General features: G+C 46.2%; 1 protein-coding gene across 4 annotated transcripts in view; it reads left to right on the top strand.

Moving 5' to 3' along the window:
* Positions 1 to 20,572, top strand: part of Insc (INSC spindle orientation adaptor protein) — a 104,749-nt gene that overhangs the window by 74,451 nt on the left and 9,726 nt on the right. For all 4 annotated transcript variants that reach the window (XM_060366995.1, XM_021638614.2, XM_060366993.1 and 1 more), the window contains exons 8-9: positions 10,858 to 11,029; positions 15,425 to 15,603. In XM_060366995.1, coding sequence (XP_060222978.1) covers positions 10,858 to 11,029; positions 15,425 to 15,603 — 351 coding nt within the window. The remainder of the gene's footprint in view (positions 1 to 10,857; positions 11,030 to 15,424; positions 15,604 to 20,572) is intronic.

Below are 20,572 nucleotides of genomic sequence, written 5' to 3'. Positions count from 1 at the left end.
TAGGCCTCCGGGTTTGTGCCAGGCTCTCCTCTCTGCCTCTTTCCTCAGAGCCCGCACTCAACTAAAATGTCTCCAAGCAGACATAGGAGTCTGGTGGGCCAGGACTAACGGTCAGTGTGAGACAGGTGAGACTCATAGCGAGCAGTTGAGACTGGGCGTGCTTCCTGGGTGGCGGCTGCCATGCTGGCATTGGCAGTGAGGCTACTGGTCCGCTAAGGAAACAGAAGGGCGTTTCCCAGTACCAACAAGGAAGATTTTGGTAGTGTGTGGAGCATTAAGGGATTTTGCAAGAGACAATGTGATGTAGGAAAACGAGGAGGTGTTTGTTGAGCTCTCTCCGCTGGGGATTCTGGTACCCGTTCCCTGGGTGTGTGAGAGATGACGCTGAAGCAGAACTTGCAGCATTCTGTCCCTGTACCGTGCTTTTGAAAGCTCCCTTCCTCCTCTGTGTGTGGTGACCAGGACTGAGAAGATGCAGGCCTACGGATAAAACGGTACTCAGTGTGCACTTCCTCCTTAGAACCCAAAGGACTCAGAAAAGACAGAGAATCGAGCGTGAACATAATGCTGGTGCTGAGGTGGAGGGAAGCTGTACCTTAAGAGACATCACAAAGGGAACCTGACTGGGGGTCGGAGGCGGGGTAGAGGTGATGCTTTTGGCTACCCAAACTGGGCTGTGTTTTGGCTTCTGAGTGGAGAAGTACCACTGGGAGAGGAGTAGGGGATACAAGACTTCTGGTAGCAGAAGAAAATGGGAGATTGAGAGCATTCATGCAGACTAGACCGGAGCCGGGAGGGTTCCCTTTCTGCCATCTTCTGGTACTGACAGTGTAGAAGGCCTAGCTTAGGCCATGGATCAGGAGTCAGCACCTGCCATTCCCTGAGAGCAAGGGTGGGCCTGCTGGTCACCCACAAGAATGAGGAGAAACTGGGAGAGGGAAGGGCTATGAAAAAGAGGAGCCTCACAGGTGGAGAGAGACAGGGGGACAGGGAAGACCCATGGAGACGAGAGATGTGTAAGATTCTAGAGTGGCACTGGGGTCTCTCTTAGAGCACTTCAGAAGCACAGACGACGGTGCTTGTAGATTTATGAGGCAGTCCCCTGCCTCTGACTTACTCAGGCACAAACTCATCTTTCATTATGATTTTAAAGTTTCTTTTTCTGATGAGTAATGATCTGGAGCACTGTTTCTTATCCCTGTTGTCCATTTGTTTTTTGTTTTTGTTTTTTTTTAACAAAATGTCAGTCTGAGATGTTTTCTCATTTTAAAATACTGCATCGTTTGTCTTGCCTTATTGATTTATACATTTTAAAAATGCATTCCAGACACAAATCCCTTTTCAGATAGAGATATTGAGAATAAATGTTGTCAGCCTGCGGTTTGCGTTATCATCCTCGTAATGCTGTCATTTGATAGATAGAGATTCTTGATTCTGTTAAGCTCCTATTTATTGATCTTTCTTTTTATGCTGAGTGCCACTTCCATCCATTTAAGAAATCCTTGTTTTCTCCAAAACGATACAAGGGCTATATTCCCTTGTTTTTTTTTATTTGAGACTGTCCTTGTTTCATTTCTGTTGCTCTGACAAGATGTCCTGACAAAGAGCAACTTAGAGGAGAGAGGGTTTATCTGAGTTGACAATTTTAGGTTGTAGTCTGTCACTGGAGGTTGGGGTGTCACAGTGCGGGAGCTCTTAGCAGCTGCTGACGTCACACCCTCAGTCAAGAGCAGAGAGCAATGAACGCATGAGTCCTAGCTTGCTTGCTCTCAGCTAGCTTCCTCCTTTGTTATACTGCTCAGGAGTCCCTGCCTAGGGACCACTGTCACCCACAACGGGCCAGGTCCTCCTAAACCAGTTAGCAATCAAGGCAAGTCCCACAGACATGTCCTGCAGGCCGACCTGATCTAGAAAGTCCCTTATTGAGAGTCTTCCTGGCTGGTGCCAGGCTGTGTGTAGTTAGAAAAGCCATCCATCCCAAGGAGGCTCATTGTTTACAGTTTTGACTTAAGACTCACTTCACCTGGTGTTCACAGGTTTAGTTCCCCTCCCCCATGCAGCCTACACCATTTACTGAAAAGACCATCCCTAAGTTGAAGTGATACCTCCATGTTCACAAAGTGGTGGATGCTCTTTCAGGGCTTCATTTCTTCTGTTCTATTAGGTTCTCTCTCTCTCTCTCTCTCTCTCTCTCTCTCTCTCTCTCTCTTTGGACCATCCTTCTTACCAGTATAACATTGAGTTCCCCAATCTAATAAAATTTGGAAATTTGATAATAAAAAGAGAGAGTATTAGTAGCCTGTCTTTGTTCTTTAATATTATATTAGCAATTTTCTTGTGTTTCTGCATTCATTTTATAACCAGCTTCTTAGTGTCCACAAAATACCTACTGATACTTTAAGAGTTCTTTAAATTTCTGTACAAGTTTGACATCTCAGACAGAGTGTTCTTATCAACGAACGTGACACATTTCACTCCTTAGTATAGATTCTCTTTAAGGAGTGAGCCCTACACGTCTTTTAAATATTTATTCATAGTTATGTTTTATGGCAATGTAAGCTGTATTTTTAAATTATGGCTTTTGAGATGTTGCTGTTAATATACTGGAAGATATACCTTTGATATTATACCCATGGTTGTGCTAAACCTACTTACACATCTTAGTAGAGTGCTGACAGTGTCACGTTTTTCTGCGCATCTGCAGGATGTGTATAGAATGGCACGAAGAATGGCAGGTTTGCCTCTTCTCAGTCACTGTCTCTTTTCTTGTGTGATTGCATTGGCAAGCAGAGTGTTAGGATGTCTTGCTGCTGATTTCAAAGGAAGACTAATATATTATTGACATTGAGCATTTCACTGCCGTGTATGACACATCTTGAGGAAGTGAAGTTAGAAAGCAGTCACAGTCTCCAAACTCTGAAGGTTGTGTTAATTTTTTTGCACCACAAGGTTTCTCTGTGTAGCCCTGGCTATTCTGGAACTCATTCTTTGAGCAAACTGGCTTCAAACTTAGAGATCTACCTTCCCCTGCCTCCCAAGTGTTGAGATCAAAGGAACATGTGACCACGCCCAACTAGTATTTCAATTTTTAATACTTTCCTAGATGATGGCACCTGTCATCTGAGAGTTCACTGACTTAAGCACTTTGGCTACCACCCAGGTCCCAGCTGGGCCTCCATGGGACTTGGCTGAAAACTTGGCATTGTTATAGTAGCACGAGGCTAGTAACACTGACCCAAGGACCCTGAGCCAAATTGTTAGTATTTTGGAACACCAGCTGCTTCTGGGGTTGCCCAGCAACCTGTTATGTGTCCTCAGTCAGTCAGGTGACTACACCTGGAGGGCGTGGTTACCTTCCGACTTAAAGGGCCCACCCCGACTAGTGGTCCCTCTCTTACTCTCTTACTCTCTCTCTCTCTCTCCCCCCCTCTCTGCAATCCCCTTCCCCTAGTAAACCTCCCACGTGGAACCGATCTCGTGGTGTGATTTGTGAACCCAGGTGTAACCTCCACAGGCGCACATTTCCCAACATTCCTACGTTTCCTAACACAAATGCCTTCAGAGCATCTATTTGAAATGCGATTTAAGGAAGCTCCTCTGCCCACAGGAGATTATTTTCTAGTTACACTCCCAAGTGCTTGTCTCCACTGAAAACACCCCCCTCTTCTTTCTTTGCTTGTGCAGCTTCTCCCTCTGTCTAATTGGCTTTCCCCTCCAAAGGGCCACACAACCCTGCTAGCCACTCTTCCATTTTTTATTTTGATTTTGTGTTTGTATTTATCCACTTGTGTTTGAGATAACAGGAGAGGTGGGATGGAGTCTGGATATGTTGGCTGAGGGGAGGATACAGTTATCTTTTGGAGGCCTGTCTAATTTCTGTGGATTTCTATTGAGTCGTCTGCTCCACCATAAGTCTAAAACAAGTATGTCATTTTATAAGGGGAGTCTTGGACCACGGGCATTGACACAACTTAGTCCCAAACCTTGTCCCAATCTAGTTCATACTTTGATTTCTGCTTCTGACCCACCTTTGTGTTTGTTTTTCTCTCTGACAATAACTAAAATTTCTTTTTGACTGATCATATTATAGATGAATTGACCCATTCTTCCAGGATTCAGGAACTCGATTCCAGTCTCTTTGAAATTCCCACTTGTTTTGAGTTTTCCTGCAGGTCTTAGATACTTGAGTAAGTAGAATCGTGAAGGTATAAAGTCATAGGAACTGGCTGTGGTGCCTGACATTTCAGCACCTGGGAGGCTGAGGCAGGGAGATCTTAATTTTGAGGTGGGAGTCGGGGAGAAGAGGAGGAAAGGAGGGAGGAGGAAGAGAGGGAGGAGGGAGGGAGAGAGTAAAGGAGAGATGGAAGAGGCAATGACACTCTTTGTAATTTTTCCCATGGCTAGATTTTCACCCCATTTACACAATTCCTTTGCTATAAGCCACTAGCTAGCTCTTCTGGCACCCCCTGAAAATTACACATAAGGCACAATCAAAACAAAGGCTCTAACACGAAACTAAGATGGTTGACCAGCACAGATGATGTATGATGGACCTTCAGTGCTACTTATAAGTCTGACATAATTTTCTATACCTTGAGTGTCCCAGATACACAAGCGTCACATTCCTCCAACCCTCAGCAAAAATATGATTTTTTTCTGGCTCCCTCCGTGCCAGACTCCGGGTCCATGAGCCCTGTTGTCCAGGTGATGCCTCAGCCAGAACAATCTTATCCCCACATACACACCTACTCACCAGGAACATCTGCCCTCAGGCCCATCCATACCACTCTCTGTAAGAGCTAATTATCTCTAAGTGCTTCCTGCAGCCAGTTCTTTAAGGATGCGAATGTGCTTTGATTATATGACTCTCTTGGCACCAAGTTTATGACTAGGGATGGGAAATGGGCAATTAGGGGTTGGAGGCTTTCCCGACATGGGGCTACTGTTTTAAGGAACTGGCCTTAAGCAGGGCCACCCTTTGGCCTTTCATAGGAACTGAGATGAATGACCTCCACTGACCTGGCCATTTCTTCAGTTCTTCCCTTTCTTTCTCAGAGGTTCCATAGAGGAAGGCACAGGGCAAGGATCCATAAACAAGGATCAGAGTTGACATGCTGCATGGTGTAGCCTGGGTCGTCTCCCCGCTTTTCTGCCTATTTCCTCATTGTTCTTCCCCTACCAGAGTGTGGCTGTTGAATACTGGGCCTCATTTGGCTGTCAAGGACTTTAAGGAAATTCAGTGCAGGGTTATCCCTGAGGGCTTCAAACTAAAGAGGGATTTCCGCACATGTGACCTGGACAGATCATATCAGGTGATATATGTTGCAACTGTGATCTGATCAGAGTGGTGTGTCAGCTGGAAGGACAAAGATAGCCTCTGTCTGGGGAGGTAGGTGACTTGACCGGGGCCTGAAACAGGAGGTAGGAGGAAGACATTTTAGTTTTAAGCAAATTGGGTTTGAAGTGCTCATGGAATATACAGACCTTTTTTTTTTTTTTTAAATGAAACAGAAAGTGGTCCAGTAAGGGTTTGGAAATGTAGATATGCGTGTTGGGAAAAGGGGGTCAAAACTGAGCTTCTAGAATCACCAGTGAGACCTAAAGACCATGTGGATTTGAGTCTAGTTTCCAATATGGCACAGAGTAGCAGCAAAAGCTGGCATATGGCTGTCAAGGAGAAGAGGCTAAGAGAGCAAACAGAGAGATGCTACTAGCTGAGGAGGACACAAGCCTTTAAAATGAACTATGCCGGAGTCCTGGGAGAGAAGGTCAGGATGGAGAGAGTTCTCAGCAGGAGGCGTAAGGGGTACAGAAAATCAAATGAGAGTGACTGAGCCAAGTCCTGTGTGAGCTTATTATTCTCCCCTGCCTCTCCCTCAACACCCTCTCGTTTCTGTTTCTCTCTGTTCTTGCCACTTCTCTGCCTCTGTCATTTATTTCTGCTGCTGACTAATTAGACGCTTGCCGCAGTGCGGGCACACAGGGACTGACAATAGAAATCCTGGTATAGCACCAGGAGTTGCTGAACTCTTGGCTAAGGGGTTGTAGCTGTGCATCTTAGCATTCCCGGTCAGTCACAGATGATACCCACTTAAAAGTCTTGGTTCTAGATGGTGTGATCTCATGTCTACACAAGTGGGTCAACTTGTGTATCCCCTGACACCTAAATGCCTCTCAGAGGGTCACATGATAGAGACCTGGTTGCCAGCCTGTGGTGCTGCTGGGAGCTGGTGGAACCTTGGAAGGTAAGGATCAATGGCAGGAAGCTAGGACATTGGCGATGCCCATCAAGAGGGTCCCTGGATTTTCCTCTTTCTTTACCAGCTGTCTGCCATAAGGTGAACAGGCCTCCTCTGTCACATGCTACCATCATGCACTGTGCTGCCATGAGCCTGAAGCACAGAGGCCGAGCAACCATGGGCCACGAAACCACTGAAACCAGGAGCCCAAACACACAAACCTGTCTTCCTTATGAGGTGATTTTCTCAAATATTTTGCCACGACGAAGGAAAGCTGACTGACACGCTAGCCAGAGGCCTGAGACTCTCACTTTTGGAGTAGACTGCAGAGAGGAACCTTGGAGGGGTACTCATTAGGAGTCTCGGAGGCACAGAGTATTAAGGGCCCTCCAGGCATCAGGAGATTAAGCCGAGGTAGGAAGAGGATGGAATGATGGCGCCACCATGTGGCAAGTACTGCCCATGCAGTCTCTCGTTGAATAATTGCAATATTCTGTTCAAGTCGATGTTTCGAGTACCCATTTTGTAAGAAAAATGAAAGCCATTGACACTGGTATTATTACCCTAAATTTTAGGATAAAGGTTCAAAGGAGTAAAAAAAATGTTCAAGTATTAAGAAGCAGGATTCAGACTAATAGATTTGTCCCCCAACATCTGCACATTCTGATATTCTAAGAATTGGTGTGAGTGCTAAAAAGCTCATGCCAAACCTAGTGGCATGCAGCCCTTGGTGATGAGCTCTGGTGAGTCAGGCTGGATTGGAGCCTTGGAGATGGTGGTGTGTATGGAGACTGATTTGTGTGGCAGCTGCTAGTGGCAGGATGAGGAAAATCAGCAGCATCAGAACCAAGGAAATCTGGCTCCTACAAAAAGCCACCCAGTAGAACAACAAGCAAGACACGTGAATAGGGTCCCCTAGCTTACCAAATGCAAAGCCCAAGCAAACCACGTAAAGGAAACCAAAACAATATAAAAGACTCAATCTCATGGGCTTTGATTCAGTCCAGTTAAAATAGAGTTTTATGGCTTCATCTTTATCAATGACTTTTCTGTTGCTCTGATAAAATACCATGACCCAAATTTAAAGAAAAAATGATTTGGGCTTACAGTTCTGTAGGGAGAGTCTATAGCTGTAGGAAGGCATACAGCAGGTGGCCAGAAGAGAAAGCTGGCTGATCATGTTTTATCTGCACACAGGAAGCAGAGAGAGGAGAAAGTGGGTGACACTATTAACACTCAAAGCCTTCCACTAGTGGTGTAATTCCTCCAGCAAGGCTATGTCTCCTGGAAGTTTCATAGCTACCCCTAACAGAATCACCAACTGGAGACCAAGTGCCTACTGGAGACATGGCCCGTCCAAACCATCAATTTACTAAAAATTATAAGCATTTTATGAAAACCAGAAGTATATGGCACTAAATACCTTTCTATAGTGTTGGTAAGTATAACTTGCTTTGTTGATGATAGAACCATTACGTCTGTTTTAAAACCCATAAAACTTAGTTTATTAGACAGAGATCTAATAGAAACAAAGGGCATCAATAACACAGAAAAGGATGAAGCCTTTTCAGAAAAGGATGAAGCCTTTTCAGAAAAGGATGAAGCCTTTTCAGTGTAGGTGATTGGAGAGATGAGATGAAGAAGACTTAGCTTAATGCCGTTTCTAAGATTTAGAATTTCTAACTATTCAGCGTACATAGATCTTCCCATAGGTGTCCATTTTATTATTGGAATCTTTATAAAGCATGTTACCCCTCATTTACTTATATGTTCCATGTTTTCAAATGTCAATAAATAAGCATACATTCTGTATTCTATTCCTTTACATAGGTCACGTAGTTTATGAGTATGTAAGAATATGTATGCTATGTATGTATTGTATGTAAGGATGAGTAATATCTGTTGTGTGATTCATGTTGAAGGGATGCTGTATTTCATAATTAGTACTCAGTCAGAGGCAATTTGAAGCTTAGTCAATATACCGGAAGAAGGCAAGACAATATGCAGCTCATGGTTTGAACATCCAGGGACCCACAGGTCCTCTGGAAAATCCAGGAGCTACAAGGGCATCAGAGTCCACAACAGCTGGAGTCAAGGATCTGTGGACTTGAGGTTGAACTTGCCTCCAACTCTGTTTTCTTTGAGTCTTTGCTCATAGCCTCCTCTAGTTTACAATGCCATCATTTTATTTGTATTAATCTACAATGTATCCTCAAGTTTTAGGTCAAATGTTACTTTCTGGTATTTTTCCCCATCTTCCAAAATCAAAGTACATGTCAGGCATCAAGAACTCAATGGTCCCCATTCTTGCAGAATAGGAGTCCAGGCAGACAGACACAGAGTTAGGGAATCACATCATCTTATACTGCTAATTCTGGAGCAGCATGCAAATTCTCTGTGGACCTGTTAGCCAAGATTTCCAGCCTCTCCATGAATCTGGTAGAATAGCTTTGAGAGGGGCACAAGGATTCTCTTTTAAGTAATCCGCAGTTAATTTGATGCAGCAACAATCCCTCCCACTTGGAGAAACAACGTTCTTTCGCATTAACATGATGAAAATAGCAGACATACTTGAGCATGGGGAGCCAGAGTGAGCCATCTTCCCAAGCTGGACTGTGGGTGTGTCAAGTCAAGGATGGCTCTCAGAAGAAGTAGAACCTCCTGTGGGAAATCACTCTGCAGCATGGTTATCTGTGATGATAGTCACTTCCTCCACCACAGGGGTGCTCTCCGCTGGATCAGTGTTTCTGCAGCATGAGGCTTTGGCATTTGATCTGTACTTATGCAGGCCATAGACTTAGGTCTGGCCTGGAGAGAGGGGTTCATATTTGGGCCTTGGGTTTCACTGGTTCCTGGGACCCACCAACTCAGATTAGCTGAGCACCAGGGCAGCACACTTGTTTGAGTCTGACCGGGGTTCCAACAGACTCAGAGACCAGGGTAGCAGCAGAAGCTACAGTCAAGACAAGTTTGAGGGCACTGGATCAGTGGAGATGTTTTTCCACTAGAGGCCTCGTAGCTTCTTAGCAACACTCTTGACTGATGCTCGAAGGAGAAAAGGGGATGTGAGCCAGTCAGTTGAGAGGCTTCTTATGTTGGCAGTAGAGCTGTTTCCTGTTTCCAGGCCTGCAGCTGCCCTGTGGGCTCAAAGAGGCCTCTCCAAGGGCCTGTTAATAAAATACCTGGCCTGAGTCCAGGCCTGCCAGGGGCAGGCTGACTGCGGTTTGTTCCTTTTATTAAGCACATCCAGGTGGGTTTTACTGTGGGCTGATCACTGGGCTCTTGTTTCCATATTTGTCTCCTTTGAGTCTGAAATTACCAATGGCCTTCACAGCTAATGGACCTTTCAGGTCCCCAGAGCCATTTAAGGGAGGTACAGGACTGGGGTCAGGGGTGGCCGTGGTAATTAATCAAACGAAGGGCGAGCTCTTGGGGCCCCGCTAGAGCTAGTAGCAAGAGGGACGGATGCAGAGACAGGAGGCTCAAGCTGGTATCTTGGATGTGGAGGACATCGGTCAAGGCATCTTCCTGTCCCTCCCTTGCCTTCCCCCCACCCCCAGCACTGGTCCTTAGCTGCCTGGCATCCTAGCCCCTGAAGGAACTGTAGGAGCACTAATGATATGTCTGTGGTGAGATCCTGCTCCCCCTCACCTACTGATTCCTGAGAGTAGGTTTTAAGCTCAGGTGTAACTTCTCAGGAGCAAGGCTAATATCATTTTCAGAACCCAGGTCTTGAAGAGCAGACCGTTCAGTTCCAAATCCATGAGTCTGAACTTTAAGGCTCCAGGGCAGATGAACAATCTCTTCTTAGTTTTTCTTTCTGTGACATGGGGATGCTTGATGCAGTGATGCAGTGACATGCTCATTCTACCAAGTCTGGAACCTGGCACTCTACAGGCACTCTAGAAGTGACTCCTATTACTGTGCCAAGAACAGGTCTGGCCAGGGTAAAGCAGGGAAATAAGCCTTTTTTTTCCCCTGGCAAATGTGTCCAACAAGACCTTTACCTCTATGTTTGTGCAGAGAGAGCGAGGCTTCCACGGAAGCAGCATTCTTTCTTTGGGGAACACTGTGGAGGACAAGAGGGGAAGGGAGGTAGTGAGTACAGCATGCTGCAAAAGAAAAGGAGAGGAGGGAGCCACACTTCTTGAACTTGTCTTCTCCATAAAGCATCCCCCGTTTTTATCCTGACCTCCCGACGCCCTGCTGGTGTGTGAGGGAGTAGTGTCAGAGTTGTGAAGTCACACAGCATGAAAGATGGAGCCCAGGTTGGAGCTCAGGGTCAGAAGATCAGTAAGTAACCGTAGTTTTCTACTGCATTTTGTAGTGATGAATGGCCGAGGTCGGCCCCTGGACACTTGGCTTGCTGTCTGCCATCTAGAAAGCCTATGGGAGGTCACTTATCCCTCCTGGGCCCAAAGCAGAGGCACTTAAATGCCTAATTTTGGGTAATTTGGGAAGGGGTTTATCCTCAGATTTTCTCTGGCTCCGTAAGAGGTATGAGCTATTCTCAGAAGTCAAGGGTAGGAGGAGTTGGTTCTTCTGTCTCATGACTGTCACAAGCAGCGGCACCCTCCCTTTCAAGGCACACAAGGAAGTTCTTTCTCTCCATCTGCAGGTGGACGGTATCCTGTGCTTGGCCGACATCTTGACTGATGACAGCCACTCAGAGGCCACTCGAGCTGAGGCTGCAGCTGTGGTGGCCCAGGTTACCTCCCCACATCTGTCCTTTACCCAGCACCTCACCAGCTTCCTGGAGAACATGGAGGAGATTGTGACAGCCCTCATCAGTGAGTGAACCTGGGGTGGATGGGGCCTCTAGGTGAGAGGGCCTCATCACTGCTGTCTTCGTGAGGATCAGGAAGGGCCCCCCACCTCTTTCACATCAGACTCTGGAAAGATAGTCACACTAGCTGAAAGTCAGAGGTAGCTTTGCAGAGTCCTGTCATCAAGAGTCTTCTACTAAAATACAAGCAGCCCTTTATCATCAAATTGAACAGTAGTTAGAGATCACATGGCCTCTCAGAAGGAATCCAGAGCATAAGGATCAGGGACAAATAGGGACTCAGATTTTGGCTTCAATAGGTTTTATTCCCAAAATGTAAGTCATTGCACTCAGTGTCTGTAGCAGTACTAACTGGTACAAGTGACTTCCCAGAGAGAGAGAAGTAGCCATTCACTTGCCACAACCTGCTGCAGGAAATCTTATTTTTTGGCTTCATATAAACATATAGAGTCTTCTTGGTCTTGCTCTTTAGACCTATGCACGCTTGGCAGGAGAATTATAGTCCACTATCTGGAATATCCTCATTCTCTCTCCTTTCCTTTGCCAAACTTCAGAACATAGGATTAATCCAGCAAAAATGCCCAGGAAACTTGTCTGGCGAGGTCTGAGTTTCCACTTCCACTCATACTCTTGTTACGCAGCATCTCGTTGTCCATCCCTTATCAAAACTAAGTGATAAATAATTAGGGCTGGCTCGGGAATTTGCCACGCCAGGTCAGGAAATGTCTGTAATTTCCTGGATTTAGGGACAGTGCAGCATGCTGGGATAGCAGTTGGAACAGCTGAGTTGGGTTCTGGCTTTCTACGTATCCATCCACAAACAGCTACCAGTCAACAACATTGCGTAGGATTGTGGGGGATTCTGCCATTCACTCACCAGGGCATTTTGTAAATCTCTCTTGACAACGTCCTTTCTAGATACAATGAGGGGTTGTAACCCACTTCTCTAAAGGGGCCTTCTGGTTATAGGATTTTACCATTCAGGAAGAACTTTGCCTATAGGAAACCTCAGTTAGTGAACTTTATGTTTGACTCTGGTCACAGGGCCTGAGTATCCCATGGGCTAGGTTTGGAGAAGCTGGTGCGCCGACATTTACATGGATTCAAAGTCAAGGAAACATGGAATCCATAGAGAATCCTGGCTGCAGGGAGCTTGGGAGACCACATAGCCCATGCTTACTCTTTGTGAAAGGTGGTGTTCCAGAAAGGGTGAGAGACTCAAGCACAATGCTGGGATCCACCATGCTGTTGCTCTCACACTCAGACCACCAGGGCCTGGCAGGAAAGAAGTTACTTGAAAGGAGCTAGACAGGAGAGGAAAACAAGAGGCTTTGGGACTTGCATTAAGTTGATGAGCATGTGCACAGACTAAATGTGGACGGACATGAGCGAACCACAGTTGATTACTGCCTTGTAGGGAAGGCTGACATATTTTAATATAAGAATTAAATGCCACACTGTGTCGAAGCTCTCCAAATAATAAATAGGCCAAAGTGTGTATACTTCAAACAGCCCTTCACTGTTGTTACATGCTCATTCCTGTTTCTTTGTCCAGACCGCATTTATCCCTGGAGAAGAGCCTTCTTATTTATCCCATCCCCACGAAGATGCACTGTTCAGCCCATTCACAGAGTCAGCAGATGGGATGTATCATCTGGGAAGGATGCCAGAGCTCTGTTTTTGGTGGGAAATAGCCCTCCAATTTCTTGCCATTCCCTGGAAACATTTGTAAATGAGTCACTGGAATCCTCAATTTAATCTTCCTAGCACATCCCAGGTGACTCAGACTGTAGTTCAAATAAATGTGCAGCGAAATTAAAAGGCACTTAGATGGTGGTTCTAATAACCGATGTGTCAGCATCGTCAGCAAGTGTGCGAAGATGAGGGGCAATGTTTTCCCCTATGGAAAAATCTAGCAGTAGAGCGACCCCCTACTGAAACCTGGATATAGAGACATGAACTTGGGTGGAGTCAGGTGGTTCCAGTGGTTTTCCCCAGTCAGAGGATTAGGGGAACATCAACTGTGAGGAGCTTTTGATTCCTTGGCTAATCTGTGATCCCAGGTCTGGGTGGTGAAATCCAGATGTTTGGTGGCCACATCTGGGTGCATCTACAGGGAACAGAACACCTCAAAGGTTGTCATTACCTCCCCGATCGAGATGAAGCCTATGTATATGGGGGCATCATTGAGAATGAGTCAAGGACCCAAAACAAGAGGCAACCTGAAGAGTAGAAAGAATGAGGATTTTAAAATAAGGGTTGCTTAGATTTGCTCATTACTGCCTATCAGATCTCAGCAAGTCGCAAGATCAGGCATTTAATTATAAAGTCACAATAAAGTTAGATTACTGTTGAGATAAAATGACTGAATGATGTGAAAATTAAAGCAGCTCCTGGCCCAGAGAAAATGGTACCTGTGGCTGCTCCTGTGAAACTCTACTTCTATATCTGTACCTACCTTATTCTTCCTTGATGATGGGCCCAAATATACTGGGACATCAGAAGACAGACTGTAGGTGTTTGACTGATATGTCTGTTCATCCAACCGTAGGGGGGGAACCAAAGCTACATCCATGAAGATGCCAAGAAATGCCAGCTGCAGTGTCAGAACTCTGAAGAGTAGAAGAGCATGGGGCCTAGCTCAGCTCTGTCTCTGCACTTTCTTCATCTGCTGGGCTGTTTCATGGAGTTTGGTCTTCCTTCCTCCGCTCTGTAGAAGCTTTACAGGCGGAACAGGGTTTGACCTGTCACATCGTGCTTGGCAACTCAAATTGGAGCTGAGACTTGGAAGCCAGGGCCGTTGGGACAAGCAGCACCATGGACAGTGCCTCTTGTGTCTCTTGAGAAGGGCATCTTTTCAGGTTCTGTGAGGGTCAAGGCACTGTTTTTCTAAGAGGCTTTAGCACAATTGCAAATGGCAGATGGGACACGCAGCCAAGCATGGGCAGAACTCTGGAGGTCCTGCAGAAGTGTTGGGGGAAAGATGGAAGGACCTGGAGAAGACAGGAACCTCATAAGAAGACCAACAGAGACAACTAACCTAGTCCCATGGGGGATTTCAGAGACTGAGACATCAGTTAAGGAGCTTGCATGATCTAGACCCAGGCCCCCTGCACACATGTAGCCAATGGGTACCTTGGTCTTCATATGGGGTGCCTAGCAAGTGCGGGGTGGGGGAAGCGTTGTTTCTAACATGGACTCTATTGCCTGCTTTTGGAATACTTCCCCCTGGCAGGGATGCCTTGCCTGGCCTCAGAGGATGAAGATGTGCGTAGTCCTGATGTGATTTTTGGGGGGAAAGGGAGAGGGGAAGGGAGAAGGAACAGAAGTTGGGGGACTGGGGGGAGAGGAGGGAGAGGACACCCTCAGAATGTAAAGCAAATAAACTAATATAGAAAAAAACAGAAGTGAAGATGAGGCTGGCCATACTGTTTTCTTACTGTTCCCTAGATTTTAAGCAGGGGAGTCAGAGGCAGAGTCTTTGGAAGCCTTTCCCAGTGCTGTGTTAGCAAGTCTCAACACTTTCTTTACTCTACCCTGAACTTCGCTCAGAGTCTTACTTGTAACTTGTGTTCAAGTATTGTGTATTAAAAACAAGTGGCCAGCAAACAAACAAACAAACAAACAAACAAACAAACAAATGGCATGTGGGGACATTTGGTTAGCTCTAAGTTGTAACCACTAGGCCTAAAGAGAGAGCCCTGGCACTCAAGAGCTTGTGTAGCACTTTCTGCAGCCAGACGACCTTTGCCATCTGAAACCAAAAGGAAATCTAGAAAAGTGTCCAGAGGGAAGAGTCTCTGCTTTAATGTCAGTCTTTCCACTCGGGCAAATTTATCATCCTAGTGTACATCACTGGAGGGGCAGAACTCTTTCCTGCCCCATGGCCTCTGCACACACTGCTGCTCTCCTCTAGTTCATGTCCTCCCTCCAAATATTTTCATGACTTGTCCCTCTCCTCTTTTAGTGACATCTTCCTCAGTGACCCATTGGGTCCCCACTTATTCCCTACCTTAGCACCTGTCTGTTTTCTCTCTCGTGTTTATCAGAACTGGCAATTATTTATATCAACTCTCCAAGGTTTGCTTTCTCCTGCCTGCTAGCAAAGAGTGTGTATCACAAGGGCATGGATGGAACCTGTTTGGTCCATCCTAACATCACAAGCCTCCAGGCACCTAGGGTTCACTCAGTAAATACTGTGGGTCACCAGGAGTCACCCACAATGACTCCAGTCCCATCTCTGCTACCTATGCAGATGGCATAGTTCCCTCTCTAGTAACTAATTTTTTCATCTCTAAGAAGCATATTAAGACTTCCATCTAGAGCTATCAGGGAGCAAGGGAGAGCAGCCATGCTCAAACACTTGGGCTTGAACCATTTCTTCCTTTTCACTATTCAGAACTGTGCCAAGAGGCCTCATCAGGGGAAGTCTTCCTGCTGGCCTCTGCGGCCCTTGCCAACATCACCTTCTTTGACAAAATGGCCTGTGAGATGCTTCTGCAGTTGAATGCCATCCGTGTCCTCCTAGAAGCCTGCAGTGACAAGCAGAGAGTGGACACACCCTATACTCGGGACCAGGTGAGAATCCAGGAAGGCTGGACAAGCCCGCAGATGGTCAGGGTGGGGACAGGTAGAGATCATGTCCACACAGGGCTAGCTGTTGGCCTGGCTGATTGGCTTCCAGAAGGTGATGCCAGAGCCTATTGTAGCCATGTGTGTTAGTCATGGCTGGAAGTTCTGCCTTGGACTAGTCTTCATTATGTGTCTCCTTCTTTAGTTAGATGCCTGCACTTGCTGATCCTCTTTCCCGCGTGGCATGAGTTCAGGTGCCTTCAAGTGCCTAACGCAAAGCTTACTCTGGTCATGCCAGATGAGGTCCAGTAGTGACAATCAGAACAAGGCTTCTGGAGACAGGCATTATGGGTTCGGCAGATCTTTGCTGTAAATAATCATGTTACTCTGGGCAGTTCATGTTTCCTTCATTTGTGAAATGCGTATACGTAATTGCAGACTTGAGGTAGGAATCAGATAAACTAGTGAACACGGACTCCTGATGTAGACTCTGGCACAAAGATGCTGTAAAGTGAGCGAGTGGATGACCCTTTGGAGTTGTTAACTCTACACCCAGCACTGAGCGAGGACCTGCAGGCTGCAGTCCACTTGTGTCTAGAATGGGATGTTGCTTCCATTGCAAATGTCCATGACTTTGCAGAGTCGCTAACCTGACCATGAGGAATGGCAGCACCTCTCGCGAAGTTTCACCAATACTTAGGAGGAGGGCACAGAGTGAGGATGTGGTCAAGTAGGAGGCAGATGGACATTCTCCCGGTGTCTGGTTTCAGGAGGTTTTCTTCCAGTTCCCCTATGAACCAGGCACATCTCCCGCTGTCCTCGGGATGGCTTCACCCCCTGCCCTGGCTCTGAGCAGCCACTTAGCTAGTGAAAGCACACCCATTAAAGAAACAAATGGCCCTTTGCTATGGCAGAGGGAGAATTAAGGTGAGCAGAGGGCTCTCTGTAATGAAGACAAAGAAGATGAATTGGGCTCTGAAGTGCTCGCCACCCCCTGATACACTTAAGAAATTAAATGCCCAGTGAGGCTTCCGGTAATGAGCATGCGAGTGACGCCAACGCTGTGCAAAGCCTCTTGGTCTTGGCTAGTGCACCTCTGTTTGGACAGTGAGAACTCCTCTATCATCCAGGCAAGCCAAGTCCACTTAATTTGTCAAGCAGAAGCCTCGCTGGCAAAGCCCATGCCGTGCTTAGCCTTGAGGAGTGAGCAGCTGTAAACCTCGCTGTGGGTCTGGGGTCTTCCATCTGCTTCTGGTAACCTCGAGTAAGATAGTACGGGTTACATCTGCATAGCAGGTATCAAGAAGATCATCCTAGGCTGGGATGTAACTCAGTTGGTGGAATGCTTGCCTACCATACACAAAGGCTTGAGTTCAACTCCCAGAACTGGGCATGGTGGCACATGCACCACCACTCAGAACTCAGAATATGGAAGCAGGAAGATCAGAAGTTCAAGGTAACCCTTAGCTACTTAGAGTGTTTGAAGTTAACCTGAGACCATAGCTTTGGAAAAGGAAAGTAAAGAAGACCCTGCTCACCTGGAGGTTCCCATGGTCCTGTGATTTCGTGCCCATCGGGTGCGGCACAGAGGCCAGGCTGTGCCGGGATCTAACCACAGACACAACAGGGCAGGAAGAACAGCCCTGCACCGGCAGTGTTGGTGATCTCTAAAGTAGAGGGTACTCACAAGAGAGACAGCATGAGCCTTTCTGTAGGCAGTGTGCCACCCACACTTCCCCTAGAAATTCATAGCCTGTTTGGCATCTTCGAATGATCACATTTCGTACCATTTCTGGAACTTGAATGTCAACACCACTTATCAGGAACCCATTGGTCAGAAATGCCAATGACTAGGAGTTATAATAGTGACTTGTTTTTCAAAAGCAGTCCATAGTTTACACATCTCTGCTATGTGTGTAAATAAGAGCAGAAACTATACCTCTTGGGGTTAGGTACACTTGGGTTTAAATCCCATCTCTGTCATTTCCTAGCTGTGTGTCTTTGGACCAATCTCTTAATCTCTCTAAGCCACAGTTTTTCTCATCTGTAATAATAATAATAATGGAGATAATACCATTTCTTCTCTTCTCTGGCCCCTATTTGATTAAATGGGGGTGGTGTTTATAAAGCATTTAGAATCAAAGTAGGTGTTCAGTGGTGACTTGGGTAACTGTAATAGAATACATTGGGACGGGTCCAGATGGAGACATCTACTTTAGGACAGGAAATACAGTCAAAGCAGTGAGGAATGTTGCATGGGATGAAATAGTGGGTGGCATGTATGACTTCAGGTTGTGTGTGGACACATGTAAGGTGTGTGTGTGTGTGTGTGTGTGTGTGTGTGTGTGTGTGTGTTAAAGGTTGAAAAGGACTATAATCTGGAGCTGGGAAAATGGTTCAGTTGGTAAAATCCTTGCTGCACAAGTATGAGGACCTGATTCACATCTGTAGAACCCACATAAAAGCTCAGCACAGAAGTATATACCTACAGTCTTGGTGCTGGAAAGAGGAGAGAAGTAGGTCCATGGAGCTTGCTGGCAGTCATCCTAGCTGAGTTAATGAGCCCTAGTTTCAATGAAGATCACTCACTATACACAGGTGGAGCATGATTGATCTCTGCTTCTAAATGCATGCAAGCATACATACAGGAGCACACACACACACACACACACACACATATATATATATGTATAGAAAGAGAGAGAGAGAGAGAGAGAGAGAGAGAGAGAGAGGGAGGGAGGGAGGGAGAGAGAGAGAGAGAGAGAGAGAGAGAGAGAAAGAGAGAGAGGATTCTAGAACCATACTTGACATTTTTGGTTTGCTTCTGATTAAAGAGAAAAGTTAATTACAGTTTTGTGAACATTGGCTGTTTTGATCCCAATCCCTAGGCAACACAGAAGTACCTGTGACCCCATGACTCACCATGGAATGTACACCAAGTGTTCTGTGACATAAGGCCTGTCAGGTCAGAGCACCTGTCTTCGTTGGGTGCTCCAAGCATACTTCACGTTGTAGTCATTAGGGCTATTCCTACAGCACAGCAGGTGAAGAGGGATGTTGGTGGAGTCAGGGTATGGTCAGCAGAGTGACTGCTCAGACTGCTAGGAATGTGACACAGCCTGGGCCATGTCTTCATGTCTGCCTGTGAGGAGCACAAGACGAGCAGTGTGTGTGTGTGTGTGTGTGTGTGTGTGTGTGTGTGTGTGTGTGTGTGAAGGTATCAGAAGACTTAGCCAATCTACATCCTACCAAACAGGAACATTTATTTTCAAATCGGTGACATGCGCGATCCCTTGCTGGTCTAGGTTGATTTTCTATCTACTTCAACTTTCCTAAGTCCTTTGTATTCCAATTGAAAAATGATTTCAGAACGCCATTGACAGCATTGGTTGTTTATAGCCAGGAAAGGCTTTGTCTTAGTTGCTTTTCTATTGCTGTGATAAATCACTATGATCAAGGCAATTTATAAAAGAAAGAGTTTATTCTGGGATTGTAGTTTCAAAGGGTTGGAGTATGTGACTGTCATGGCAAAGAACATGACAGCAGGCAGACAGGCAAGTTCGGCACTGGAGCAGCAGCTTAAAGCTCACCCAGAACACTTGTTAATCCACATCAGGAGGCACAGAGCTGAATGGGAATGACGTGGACTTTTGAAACTGCAAATCCCACCCCAGCGACACACCTCCTCCAACTAGGCCACACATCCTATTCTTTCTCAATCAGTTTCACCAGCTGGGAACCGAGACTTCAATTATAGGCTTGTGGACAATTCTCAGTTGAACCACTAAAGGCTTCTCCAAACATGAGACTTTTATTCCCCTGAGAGGATCTCTCATTGCCAGCACCTCTTATAGCATCAATGTGTAGTCCCTTCATGTGGCCGCCACATGGCCAGTGCTCCTTGTATCAATTATTCAAGGCCTGGGTCCTTTCAGGCCCTGCCTCATCGAAGCATGTTATGCTTGTTCCATTTAACAAGCATTCTGGGTGATTGATAAGACACATTGAATGCTTATAATAGATTTATGATGTATTTTTTTAATCTCCTGTGGTATACCAAATGATTCTCCACAGAGATACCCATTCCTATTACTCCAAATCTAAGAATAACTTACTGTACGTGGGATTGACAGCGTGCTTCTAGCTAGGTAAACCAGTTGTCCTCAAAACCCCAGTTGTGAGGCTAACTTCTAGGTGAAAACATTGGCTTCTTTCCCTCTCTATCACGGTGCATACAAGTGTGTTTCAAAAGGGAGGCTCCAAGCAGGGTATAATTGGCATTTATTCAAATTGTGTTTAATTGACTACTTCATCTGCACCTCAGAAAACCACATGGGGTACAGTCTCTGTAAGGAGGAAGTAATTTTCATTAACAGGATCTAAATTAGTCCAACACAAAGACCTACCTGGTGCCTGTGACTCAGCTAATGATTGCCATATAATGAACCCGTTGCCTCAGACAAAGGTTTTATTTTCCTTCCTCCCTTCCTCTTTCCCTCTCTTCCTTCCTTTCTTCATGAATGTACGGATCAAACAGGAGTCTGTACACAGAAATGCCTCTCTGGTGATGGGTGGGGCATGGCAGCCCCTGTGTGGTGGGAACAGGCTGTGTTCCACTGTTGCTGACAGCCCAGGGACATCTAAAGGCACGGTAATCTGACAGACGCAGGCCCCGTATAGCTCTCTTATGACTGAACTTTAGGGCTCTTGGGGAACTTTCCACTTGAGGGCTGAGTCTATACCCCATCTCTTCTTTCTGACTTCTTTCTCTGAGCCCACAAATACTCCCTGTCCTAAAAGAGGAGAGAAAGAACTTCCGATATCTGCCTCCCATCTCTCCCATGAATCACTGGGCATGGCAGAACAATGTTTTGAGGGGCTTCCCTGCCTCCCCCAACATCTCATTCCAGTCACTACTTACCATCCAGTCCCCGACCAGCTCTGAGCGGGATGAGGCTGATGCGCAGAGATACTG

Source organism: Meriones unguiculatus, chromosome 14, assembly GCF_030254825.1.
Source record: "Meriones unguiculatus strain TT.TT164.6M chromosome 14, Bangor_MerUng_6.1, whole genome shotgun sequence".
In the NCBI taxonomy this organism is placed as follows: Eukaryota; Metazoa; Chordata; class Mammalia; order Rodentia; family Muridae; genus Meriones; species Meriones unguiculatus.
This window is presented reverse-complemented; position numbering and strand designations above follow the sequence as displayed.